Genomic DNA, 14049 nt, shown 5'->3' with positions numbered 1-14049 from the left:
GATGAGCTTTTATCGAGACACTTGACAAGTTTGAGCTTTTACTAGAACTTTTAGTGAATCCAAACTTACAAATTGAAGCTGAAATATTTAACTAGACCGAGTTTATAGGATGTGAATAATACGGAGATAATTAAAAGGTTAAATCAAACCTTTCTTTGAAATATGAAAATCGGGAAGAGATGGGCGTGGCGAGGTAAAAGTTACTTTAAATGATCTTTTTTACTCGATCAAATTTGACAAGCAGTTTAAGTGAAATGTTTATTTGAAAACTAAATTTTATGTGAACTAAAAAATTATACAATGTGTTTTAATTGTTTTTTTTAAAAACACAATGTGTTTTTATTGTGTAATCCAAAAATACATTGTGTTAAGTCTTAAATCACAGTATGTTTTTTATAACGATTGAAAATCAGAAAATTGTTCAAACACATTATGATATGAATTTAACACAATGTGTTTTCAAAAAAAAATTAAAAACACATTGTGTTAAATTCAGATCACGATGTGTTTTGACCAGTTTTCTAGTTTTTATAAAAAATTTAGTTTTCAAATGATCAAAACCCAACCGTTTAAACCATTTACTTATTTTATTTGTGTTAGAATTTGAAGATAAGAAGAAATCAAGTTAAAGATTAAATCAAATCAACTAAAGGATCAGAGCAAATCATCATTTCCTTGGATATAAAGATTGTGTCTTAAGCTCCAAACCAAGAATCAAAGCTTGATTGTATTTCCTTAAATAACTTATGAACTTGATGTATAAATAGGGGACTTATACCCATCGTTTGAAATATCAGAAATCAATAAAAACAATTTTCTTTCATCTCATATTCATCTCATACTAATTAACATGGTATCAGAGACAGTAATCTCATCATCTACCTATTAAACCTTTGCAAAAATCAAACCCAAAGCCACCATGGCAGGAGAAACCGGCGGCTCTAGATCCGATTTAACATTACAACTCACAAATTTCTTGCAAAACAACCAGCAGTCACGACATCCAAAATTGTCAGACAATCTCCAAATTAATCTGAAATTAAATAGCCAAAATTACGCTCTATGGACTCAAATGATTCGAGTTGCTATAGGTGGAAAATCAAAAAACCTGTTGAATCATTTAACCGAAAAGCCATCAGAAAAAACAACATCAGAAAAATACGAGATATGGGAACAGGAAGACCTTATCGTATTTTCTTGGCTTATTCAAAATATTGAACCGGTGTTAGCCGGAAATTTGACCGAGTTTTCCACCGCGAAGGAACTATGGGATGCTTTAGTTCTTACTTACAGCAGCGGGAAAGACAAACTACAAGCTTTCAATCTCCATGTTAGAGCCAACGAACTTAAACAAAACGAGAAACCGCTTGAAGATTTCTGGATCGCTTTGCAAGGTGTTTGGGGTGAGATCGATCGAATCGATCCAAACCCTATGAAGTGCCCGGATGATATCAAGATCTATGCCAAAAGCAGATCTGATCAAAAACTATTTCAGTTTTTGAATGGCTTAGATCGAAAGTTTGAGTCAATCAAACGAGAAATACTCCGAATTGATCCGCTACCTACCGCAGAATCCGCTTATGCCACAGTTCGAAAGGAGGCTGCTCACCAGAATGTTCTGAGAGCAACCTCGAACGAAGCACAAGGAGTAGCCGCCGGCTTAATCGCCGGAAACAATAGCGGCGGCAGCAGTCTAGCAACCAAAGGATTTCGTCGTGAAGACATAAAAAAGAAGCAGCCTTTTCAAGATGATAAGTCTCATCTTATATGTGATGAGTGCAGTATGGAAAGACATACCAAGGAACAGTGTTTCCGTCTTGTGGGATATCCGGCATGGTGGACGGAAAATAAAAAAGGGAATCGGTATGTCAAGACCGAGAAAGAGAGGGCTCCTACCGCCAAAGCTAACTCCGATAAGAATATTGAAGAAGGCCGGCGATCAGAAAAGAAGACCAGTAGCGGAGTAGCGGCGGCCGGAGTTGGTGGAGGAGATACCTCTTTTTCGGTGGCAGGTAAAAGGGAAAAAGGGAGTAATTTATTAGACCCTAATTCCCGTAAGTTCTTTCCTTTTGCAAATATATATACTAATAATAATAAAAGGGATATTAAAAGGGAAAATGGGTTGGACATAATAGGCCCATCGATGAAAAGAAAAAATGAGTCGAGCAAATTTAGCCCACCAGTGTTGAATGGAAATGCATGTATAGTCCAATCAGATGGTAATGGAAATGGACCATGGATTTTCGATTGTGGAGCAACCGACACAATGACATATGAATTATCTGATTTTTTAGATTTTTCAAAACCGAAAAGGACACATATAGAGGTGGCTAATAAACAAAAAATGGATGTCAAAAATGGAGGAACTGTTCAAATTTCTTCAAATATTAAGCTTCCTAATTCTCTTTATGTTCCATCATTGTCACATAAACTCTTATCCGTCAGTCATGTGACAAAAGAACTTAATTGCTCAGTTCTCATGCATCCAAGTTTTTGTCTTTTACAGGATATCAGGACGGGACAGATTATTGGGCGTGGCACTGAGAGAGATGGACTGTATTATGTCGATGAAGTTATTCAAGCTGGAAATGTGATGCTAGCACATGGAACAAAAGAAAGAGAAGCGTGGCTATGGCTTAGAAGACTAGGACATCCTTCAGTTAATTATTTACATACTTTGTTTCCTGAACTTTTTCCTTCAAATAAACTGATTTCTTGTGAAACTTGCATTCTTGCTAAAAGTCATAGACAAACCTATAAACCTAGTAATACTAGAGTTGAAAATCCTTTTTCGTTAATTCATTCGGATGTGTGGGGTCCCGCACCAGTTATTGGTGGTCAAAATTTCCGGTATTATGTTATATTCATTGATGATTGCACCCGGATGACCTGGATTTATTTCCTAAAAAATAAAGCTGAAGTATATGAAAGATTCACCGTTTTTTATAATATGATTGAAACTCAATTTCAAGAATCTATCAAGGTTTTTAGATCAGATAATGGTGGTGAATATATAAATTCACAAATGAAACAATTTTTTCAAAACAAAGGAATTGTTCATCAAACCACATGCCCTCATACACCGGAACAAAATGGTGTCGCTGAACGGAAAAATAGGCTTTTGTTGGAAATGACTAGAGCTTTAATAATAGAATCACATGTTCCTAAAAGTTTTTGGCCAGAAGCTCTAGCCACTGCTACTTATTTGATTAACCAACTTCCTACAAAAATCCTGAACATGAAAACTCCTCTTAAAATTTTCACTGAACACCATACACTTCCGCAAGCCCTTACCCTTCAACCAAAGGTTTTTGGATGCACAGTCATTGTTCATATTCCAAAATCTTATCAAGATAAGCTTGATCCGTGTGCTGAAAAGTGTGTTTTTGTCGGATATGGAGTAACTCAAAAAGGATACAGATGTTATAATCCAAGAACTCGTCAGATTTTTACCACAATGAATAGTGATTTTCTTGAAACAAAGTATTTTTACCCCCCACAACACAGTGGTCAGGGGGAGGAACCGTATGACACACTGAGTTGGCTTCATTATCCGACAGAGATCCCTAAAGACACTACAGTTGTTGAAGAACAAGAGGTACCCCCGGTTCAAGAACAGTCCTCTCCATCAACTGCCCACGACAATATAAACCCAAACCTGACATCCGAGGTAAGTAATTCTTTTCCGAATAATAATTTGGATTCGGGTAATGAAAGTATGTCAGATAATGTACAAGAATCAGTAAGTGAAAGTGTGCAGGATACTATAGATGTGGTTCCAGCTACAGAAAATGTGAATACAGCTCCAGTAAAATATGTACTTCCACCAAGATCAACAAGAGGAATCCCTGCTAAGCGATACTCTCCAGAAAAAGTCTCTAGAAGCTCCAAGTATCCTATGGTCAATATTGCAAAAGGATATTTGTCTGGTGAAGCAAAAGCATTTGCAGCAAGTTTGTATTCAGAACAGATTCCGTCAAATACAGAAGAAGCCTTGAAATTGGAAAAATGGAAAGATGCTATGGATGTTGAAATGGGTGCATTAAAGAAAAGTGAAACTTGGGATAAGTGTTCCTTGCCACACGGGAAACAACCAGTAGGGTGTCGATGGATCTATACGATCAAGTATAGACCAGACGGTACTATTGAGAGATATAAAGCTCGATTGGTTGCAAAAGGATATACTCAAACGTATGGAATAGACTACTCAGAGACTTTCTCTCCTGTTGCAAAGCTAGATACTATCAGAGTTCTCTTCTCTATAGCGGCGAATCAAGGATGGCCTCTTCATCAATTTGATGTAAAAAATGCTTTTCTGCACGAAGAATTGAAAGAAGAAGTATATATGGAAGCTCCACCAGGATTCTCTCATGATTTTAAGCCTGGAGAAGTCTGTAAGTTGAAGAAGTCTCTGTATGGATTAAAGCAGTCACCTAGAGCTTGGTTTGGTAGGTTTACACCGGCAATGAAAAAATATGGATATAAGCAAAGTAATTCTGATCATACTTTATTTATGTGTCATAAAGGGAATCGGATAACATGTTTGATAATCTATGTTGATGATATGATCATCACTGGAAATGATGAAAGCGAAATCAAGAAGCTAGAAGAAGACTTATGTGCAGAGTTTGAAATGAAAGATTTGGGAAATCTAAGATACTTCCTTGGGATTGAGGTGTTGAGATCACAGCAAGGAATTTTTATTTGTCAGAAGAAGTATATACTGGATTTCTTGGCAGAAATAGGGATGATTGATTGTAAACCGGCAGATACACCCATGGTTATCAATCAGAAATTATTTATGAAATTAGATGGTAAATTTGTTGATAAAAACAGGTACCAACGAATGGTGGGAAAGCTAATTTATCTTGCTCATACTCGTCCAGATATTGCATATGCTGTTGGAGTAGTGAGTCAGTTCATGCATCAACCGCAAGAAGAGCACATGGATGCAGTTCTAAGAATCATCAGATATCTCAAAGGGACTACTGGTCATGGAGTACTATTTACAGCAAATGGTCATCTTAATATTCAGATATATACAGATGCCGATTGGGCTGGAGACAAAGGAGACAGGAGATCGACTTCAGGATATTTTTCCATGGTAGGAGGAAATCTAGTCACATGGAAAAGTAAAAAGCAAAAGGTTGTGTCATTATCAAGTGCTGAAGCAGAGTTTAGAGGAATAGCAAAGGGATTGGCAGAAGCATTATGGTTGAGGAAACTTGTGACAGAAATAGGATTTGCCCCAAAAGAAAGCATTCAGATCATGAGTGACAATGAAGCTGCAATTCAGATCTCAGAAAACCCAGTACAACATGACAGAACTAAACATGTGGAGGTTGATCGACACTTTATCAAAGAGAAACTAGAAGATGGAATTATCAAGTTACCGTTTGTTAAATCAGAAGAACAACTTGAAGATATTTTAACTAAAGCGGTGGGAACAACTATGTTTCATAAATGTCTACGCAAGTTGAATTTTGGTAATCCCACTATCCAACTTGAGGGGGAGTGTTAGAATTTGAAGATAAGAAGAAATCAAGTTAAAGATTAAATCAAATCAACTAAAGGATCAGAGCAAATCATCATTTCCTTGGATATAAAGATTGTGTCTTAAGCTCCAAACCAAGAATCAAAGCTTGATTGTATTTCCTTAAATAACTTATGAACTTGATGTATAAATAGGGGACTTATACCCATCGTTTGAAATATCAGAAATCAATAAAAACAATTTTCTTTCATCTCATACTAATTAACAATTTGATATTTGCAAACGATGTTATGAACTTATATTGGGACCGATTCCCATTAGTGAATTATCTTTGTATTCGTTTGAGATAAGTTTAGTGTTTAGTTGTCAAAGGAAAGAATGTAGTTTAAATGTATACACTTCTCAATCTATCTTCCCACTCGACATAATGTAGTTTAAATGTATACACTTCCCACTCGACATAGGTCATGAAGCCTCATCAAGCTATTAAGGAGAATTCCATGTGAGCATGAGTTCTCCTCACTGTTTTGAGCACTAATGATCTTACCATGTAAGTTGATATTAAATAAGCTCATTACTTTGACGTAGGGGTATTTCACAAATTGTGACTTTTTGTTGTATAAATATGGGATAAGTACCCTGGAATGTAACAAACTTTGGACGAATGTCTATAGTAGGAAATAACTAAAGTTTTGTATATTGTATGTAAATAACTTTAAAAAATGTTTATTGTATGTAAGAAAACATACATGGCAACCATATAGAGGTGCCACTTGTCTGATTTTAATTGGTTAAATACATTTTCTTACATACAATAAACATTATTTTCGAGTTATTTACATACAATACACATAACTTTAGTTCTTTCCTACTATAGACATTCGTTCAAAATTTGTTACAATACAAGATACTTATCCCTATAAATATTACTCCCCATTATATAATGGACATGATGCTACAATTCATTGGCACTAAATGATACAAATATTTAACTATCATATTTGCAAGTTCATCTCATAAATCAATACGATTAGATAGTCTGATCCATACCAGTTAGTTAGTAGTACGTGAATACTATGGTAGCTGATGTACATGAGTGTCACATGAGCTGTTATAACTAAAATACCATAACTGGAGCTTTGCTACTTAGATTAGTAGTATAAATAGGATAGTGGCATATTCGATATTCATACTCGGCCCTTCACAACTTAAGAGGCTAAACCCGACCCATGTTCACCCAAAACCAACCCGACCCATGTCTCGGCCCTTCACAACTTTAGAGGCCTAACTTTTCTTATTTTCGACCCGCTCTTAATATTTTGGTATTTGGAAGACGCTGGTTGTGAACACTACTAACTTTTTAAATCAAGATACATTCTAAGTGGTGCCCGAAAAATCCTATAAATATCTATTTCTTAAATTTATAAACACTCGGATGCTGAATTCTATGATACTCTAACGTCATATTACGTTGCAGAAGCATTTTTGTTATTTATGAACCACAAAACTTGCACCAAATATCAAACTGACATTCATAATTTATCCCTGCATAACTTGCGACCCACTAGACCAACTACAACACAAAATCCCGTCGCTAAACCCACCACTATGCTTATAATAAGTCCCCGACCTGGCCCATCGGAACCACCGCTTAATCCTCCTTCAACACCTCCACCTCCCTGTCTTTCACATCCTAGAATAATATTATTTTCAGTGGAAGGTGTTAGTGATTCTTGTTGTACAAAATATTACAGTATTACGAGTATTTTTTAGAGCGAGTCTAATTGGGAAGTAGCATGACATTTTTGAGCTATTTGACAAGTTACTATAATTGTAGAGTTCTTATTTAATGATGAATTACCAAAGTTACATTTAAGATGATGTAAAAATATAATGGGAAAAGAATTTGTGTGCATGGTAATTTGTCTTCAGCTACTATTTTAGGAAAGAAACTTGTTTTGGTTCATTGTATGTAAGTTTGTCTCAAAACTAAACGAATTGTGTAAGAAATCGGTCGGATACTAACGTGGCACTGTCAAACATCTGATACGTGGCCCAATGAGAGACCACCACATCAGCATTTAGCAGATTATTTACAAGATTCGTTCAGTTTAGCAAATTACTTACATAGAAGGAACCAAAACAAAGTTTTTTTCTTACAATAATAACTGAAGACAAGTTACACACACAGATTCTTTTACCAAATATAATTTCAACATACAACATGAAACCTATTACAACATCACTTATATTGCAACAACTACTTATGCATAACATTATGACCCATAAACATTGATCAATTTACCCATGAGACTAAAGTATTTAACCCTCCATGATGTGCTCACTATCAATGGAACCACACTGATCCAAAATCCAGTAACAAATCCAAGCACAATGCTAATAATCAACCCCCATCCGAATCCACGTTCTTTCTTTTCGTATCCTGTTGTTTGAGTTGGCACCTCAACAAGTACACAATGATCACTTAGTGGAGTGCCACAAAGTTTGTTACCATAAAAGCTAGACTCATTGAAGCTTTGGAGCTGAGTACTGACCGGAACACTTCCGGTCAAATTGTTGTAGGACACGTTGAAGTAACTCAAGAAATTCAACCTTGACAAGCTTATGGGAAGCTCCCCATAAAGCATGTTCATTGACAAATCTAAAGATTCAAGTGCTTTCATATCACCAATTTCTCCAGGGATCCTTCCTGTCAACTCATTTCTTGATAAGTTTAACGATTTTAACTCACCAAGGGTCGTAAGTTCACTTGGGATTTGTCCTGAAAAATTATTGCTTGAAAGGTCCAACAGTGTCACTAGTCCTAGAATTGAACTATAAGTGTACTCTTGTCCCTTCATCACCAATGTATCACTGGCGGTAGCACTAGCCAATCCGCCGTCAGAAATATCATATCCTTCAAAACTGAAACTCAAATCAGGTAACGAGTTTGTTTCTTTTCCAGAAAGGACGCTAAAATTGTACAAGCATCTTGGAATATTTCCGGATAGATTATTCTGAGCAAGATCCAAAATTTGAGTTTGTGAAAGATAACATAACTCATGAGGAAGATTTCCTTCCAAATGGTTGGACCGAAGGTTGAGAATTTTTAAAAGAGAGAGTTTCGTTCCAATCCATGATGGAATGCTTCCGGTAAGTTCATTTTTTCCAAGTTGAAGGATATTTAAGCTTGTCAACTTCATTAATGAGTTAGGTAATCTCCCTGAGATCTTGTTCTCATGAATGTTTAATAACTGTAGCCCCTGAACAGAACCAAGTGTTCTTGGAATCTCACCAGACAATTTATTATTTCCCAAGGTTAAGACTTGTAAATTTGGCCACTTCTCCCAACAGTCTGGAAGGACTCCCGAAAAATAATTATATCCCAAAGAAAGAACATGTGTTTCTTGAACACCATTTAAACACAACAACTGACGTAATGATCCCTCAAAGAAATTATTAGACAGATACAAAGACACCGGAAGTAATGAATCATTTGAGACTGTAGATAATTTCCCTGAAAACTCATTAAAACTTAAGTCAAGTACATCAACCGTTCCAAGGATACCCAAAGTTAATGTACCCTTGATATGATTGTGTGACATGTCCAAATGAGTTAGATTAGGGAATGATCTCCAAAATGACTCACGAGGCATTGGTGATGAAATGTTTGCGCTGCTTATGTCCAGCCACGTTAAATCTCGTTGTGATTGAAGCCATGTTGGAAATTGAGGCCCCAAACACCAAGAGTTCAAAAACAATGCTTGCACATGGAAGGGGGGATACCAGTTTGCAACTTGTAGTTTTAGGGTCAAGTTGTTGCCGCTTCCATCAAGACTTTTCAAGCTCACCAGTTTAGCAAAATGAGCTTCTGTCACAGAACCCACCAACGAGTTATTAGAGAAAGATAAATCAATCAACTTTGAAAGTTGACCGAGGCTAACAGGAAGGTTTCCACTGAGTTGGTTAGACTCGAGATCCAACACCTCCAAAGATGATAATTGCCCAATCAAGTTAGGAATGCTTCCATTAAGTCGGTTATTAGCAAGCACTAACGTCTTCAACGATGATATTCGTATGATGGATTTAGGAATTGGACCAGAAAGTCTTGATCCAAATATGTCTAATGACTCCAAGCTTGGTGATTTGCAATTGAGTAAACTTTTAAGAAGGTATGCTAAACTAATGTTGCCAAAAGTGTTGAATGACAAGTCAATTTCTTTCAGTTCACAAAGGTTACCCAACGAACTAGGTATTGCCTCGGTTAGCTGATTTCCTGACATGTCAAGGCTAAGTAGAGATGTCGAGTTATCTAGTGAATGAAGCACGGAACTCGAAATACCACAATAACTTATATCTAATACTTTCAAGTTACTTGACAACCCTTTTAATAGCGATGAAGAATTCATGAAATGGTTCCCATAGGCATAAAACGTCTGGAGAGAAGCCAAATTGCGAAAGCTATAAATACCACTAGGAAGAGGGTTGTTAAATCTACAGTCACCTAAATGCAATGAGACTAGATTTGTAAGATTGAAAATCCACCGTGGAAAAGTTTTACCAAAATCGTTTCCAAAAAGATCAAGCACGGTAAGGGATGTAACATTAAGTCTAGAAACATGGGGATGCCAATTCGAAAGTTCACATATAGACAGATGCAGTTCGACTAAAGAAGGGAGGGTGTTAATCACCTGAAACCAATCAGTAGCTTTGCTAAGGTCTATCAAACTCATATCCAGATGATGCAACCGTCGAAGATTTGACAACCACTTCATTTCCATTATGCTTATTTCATCCAAATCACTAAGAGAAAGGACACGTAACTCTGAAATATTCCCAATTTGAGGAGGGAACATCCCACCAAAGTTCGAATAAGAGAGGTTAAGATACCTCAAGTTTCTCAAAGAACCTATGAAGCTTGGGATTTGGATCTTTTTAAAATTATTGCAGCTCAAGTCCAGATGCTTGAGTTGCTTCAGCTCCAACAACGATGGATTTAAATGCCCTCCTAACTTATGTTTGAAACGTTCTTTTATTTCTTCATAAGTAGTCCAATCGGCTTCACATTGACCATCATTTCCAGGAAGATGAATCTCATGGACATGGCCAGTAATGTTATCACAAACAATTCCAGCCCATCTGCAGCAGTCACTCTTCCCACCAACCCAAGAAGCAATTAAATTTGCTTCATCTATGAGGTCATGCTTGAACTGCATAAGCGCGTCTCTCTCAGAGTCCAGGCATAGTACATGATCATCATGCTTTTGATCAGACAAGCACAAATGAAACAAGACCAAAAAAATAAGCCAACACAAGTAGCAAGATGAGAAATAAGAAATTGGAAATCTAGCTCTCATATTGGTTGATTAAGGGATAACCAGTCGCTAGACTTTTTAGCTCACAAGAGGGTGCGGGGCTTCATTTTAAACACATAAGTATTAAGTAGAGATGAGATACTTTGAACAAGTCAAGGTCATTATGTCCACAAAAAAATAATTATGGTACATGGTATTTCCTTTTGATAACGTTACTACGTTCCAACTGTTCTTTTTTTTTCCCCGAAAGTTCACTACACTTTTCTGACGAAATGTTTTTTCCTACAATTTTCCGAGGAAACATTCCTCTTATCATTCAGACAAAACGTTTTTTTCCTACGCATTTATGACAGAAACGTGTTTTCCTACGCATTTCCGACAAAATGTCTTTACTACGTATTTCTGACAAATTTCTTTGTAAAAAGTTTTTTACATATTGTCGATAAAATGTTTTGTTACTCGTTTTCGACAACCAAGGATTGCATCTCCTACACATTTCTGAAATGGTAAAAATACTCAAGCTTAAGTATGGAACTTCCCACATAACAATATTTTAATATTTGTTATATAATTAATAAAACACATAGCCCTCATGAATTTTATAGTTTAAAAAATTAGTATGTAAGGGATTCCATACCTAAGCTTTGGGTATGTGACAACCTTATACTCCCTTCCCCCTATATATATATATATATATATATACATGGACGGAGCTAAGGTGGGGACAGTGTGGGCAGTTGCCCCCACTCTAATATTGGTACAATGCAAATTTTTTCAATTATAATAGTATATTTATAATTTGTCTTCAAAAAAAATAATAAAAAATAAAAGGGAAATACATACAAATGTTATTTTCGTTGTCATAAGTGTATTATTTGAAAGTCATTTGTATTTGAAGCATTAGCTTTGAGATAAATCTATCCATTGAGATAGTATAGCTTGAGTTTAGGAAAAAAAAAAACTTGAAGAAAACAATTTCTTTATTTGAGTAAGTATATAAATGTGTAGTACAACCAACTACTAAATGTAAGAAAAAACTAATTGTTTCATACAAACTTATATATTTTGGGGTTTTTTTTTAATTAATATTCATGAGATTAGCTAGTAACATCATTTCTTTTAGGCGTCTATTTTCTATTCTCTAGCTAGGACCCAATTGCGTTTAATATTATCGTATACGACTCTTATAAATATGAAAAACGACTTCTAAATTTGCCCCCTCGTAAAAAAAATTCTGGTTCCGTCCCTGTATATATATATATATAGGGTTAAGCACTTAGAGATGTTTTTTTAATGATTCCTACGGTTCTTACCATTCTTTTGGTTCTCACTTAATCACTTCACTATATATATTATATATATATAGGGATCAGTGACGAAGCTAGAAAATTCTCAGCAGGGGGTCGGGATCTAAATTTTCATTTCCCTAACACTATTTTTTTTAAAATGGGGGTCGAAACTGAGTATATCGAAATTTTTCTACACGAAAACAATATACCCTTACATCGTAAAAAAAAATTCGGGGGGTCGGGCGCCCCTCCCCGCCCCTATGTAGCTGCCAGTGATAGGGATACATTCGAATGAGAACCAAATAAAAATAAAAAACAAATGAGAACAAATCATGACCTTTGTTTTTCTAGATCGACGGTTATAAATTTTTGAAGCAAATTAAATATTATATATATATATATATATTGCTACTAGTGAGTTTGATTTTTATTAAATCTTGATCGTTTAATTGGACTCTCTTTTGATCTCAACCTTATAAATTGGTCCTTTTAAAACGGAAGAGTTGTTAAATAGATAATCCAAACGTGGGTTTAGTACTACACTGGAAATAACTAACTCTTCTTTAATTTAGCAAAACCTTTACTTTTAAATGGATGCCGGTCTATATCTTTCATCAAAAACTCATGTTCTTGCATCTATATATCTTTTAGTTTATAATAGAAATCAAAATAATTCAAAAAATTTATATTGATTATGAAAAGTAATGAAAGTAAACTAAATCAACCACCACTGCTATCATCATCGCCTTCCTACCACCACCACCACCACCACCACCATCTTCTCTAAATATTTACATACGATCCATCACCAACATCATCTGAGAGGAGGGACGGCTGATCCAGATTGGGAGTCTCCATTGAACCTGGGTCTCCAAATACCCAGTTCGAAGTCGGGTGCTTCTGGGGTGTGGAGATTGCTTCCCACGCTCCCAGCGGGTAGAGGGTGTGGTGAAAACTGAAGTCGGTTACACACTGAAGTTTTGGTCGATTTTGACCTGACTACCTGTCCTTACATCAACTTGCTTTCTCACTTTTGGGTTTGCCAATAGGTATTAAATTCAGAGTAACTGTTATGAATATGTACATTGGTATTTCATTTGTGTGTAAGATTTAGTTATACTTATAGAGTTATACAGATATATTGTCGAGATGGTAGTTTATATGTGTGTTTGGATATGTATTATGTATATATATGTGTGTGTGTTTGGATGTATATAATGTTTAGATTATAGAGATGGTATGTCACTTTTGAGCTTCTATCTAGGCTTGGCAGATACAACCCCATGTTAAAGCTCTCGTGAGAAGCAAAAGAACGAAGACACCGAAAGAAGATGAAAATTTAATGGAAGTATTAACCAATAATTTGTTGCTTACTTGAAATGGTTTGTGCTAATATTTTTTGCCAAATACTACTATTCATGTAGTATATGTTTCTGTTGAAAAGAGTGTGTTCGATCACTTTGTTATTGCAAATCTGTTGTATGTCAATATGTGTTGTATGTTTCATGTAGTTACTGAGCTCGTGTGGAATAATCGGACGATGTTCTATTCTTTTTGTAGATGTTATTCAAGAGAGAGGTCCATCTTCATGATTGAGGGTGACTACTTCCTTAACAAAGATATGGTGTTTGGGTGAACCCGCTAGGAACCGTGCATCACTCCCAACATCCTGAAGTTGCTACAAATACAGAATATTTATGTTTAATTTTGGGAATATAATTTACATGGGTCAAATGTGCATGTTATCAAAACTTATGAATGTGAATGAGTTTTTTTTTTTTTTCAAATTCGATATGGTGTTCTTTTCAATTTGTTAATCAACGTATTAATCAAGTCGTCTAAGTGACTAAGTTATAAAAAGTAATTTAATAAGTGTAATGCCAAATGGGTATATGTAGAAATCCAAAACCTTCTATACCTCAAATTGCTTTTCCATTTGAAACAATAGTAA

The 14049-nt window shown here is 35.6% G+C and overlaps 1 protein-coding gene across 1 annotated transcript; it reads right to left on the bottom strand.

Annotated features, from left to right (window-relative positions):
- Window positions 1–7770: 7770 nt before the first annotated feature.
- LOC122596840 (receptor-like protein EIX2) lies at window positions 7771–10851 on the bottom strand. The gene has a single exon (XM_043769489.1). The coding sequence runs from the start codon at window positions 10849–10851 to the stop codon at window positions 7771–7773; it is 3081 nt and encodes a 1026-aa protein (XP_043625424.1).
- Between the last annotated feature and the right edge of the window lie 3198 nt (window positions 10852–14049).

The sequence above is a fragment of the Erigeron canadensis genome, chromosome 4 (genome assembly GCF_010389155.1).
Source record: "Erigeron canadensis isolate Cc75 chromosome 4, C_canadensis_v1, whole genome shotgun sequence".
In the NCBI taxonomy this organism is placed as follows: Eukaryota; Viridiplantae; Streptophyta; class Magnoliopsida; order Asterales; family Asteraceae; genus Erigeron; species Erigeron canadensis.
The sequence above is the reverse complement of the archived record's forward strand: the minus strand, read 5'-3'. Positions and strand labels throughout refer to the sequence as shown.

Bases quoted from the DNA above. Each gene is read 5' to 3' on its own strand.
- LOC122596840 (XM_043769489.1), bottom strand. From the start codon at position 10,851: ATGAGAGCTAGATTTCCAATTTCTTATTTCTCATCTTGCTACTTGTGT.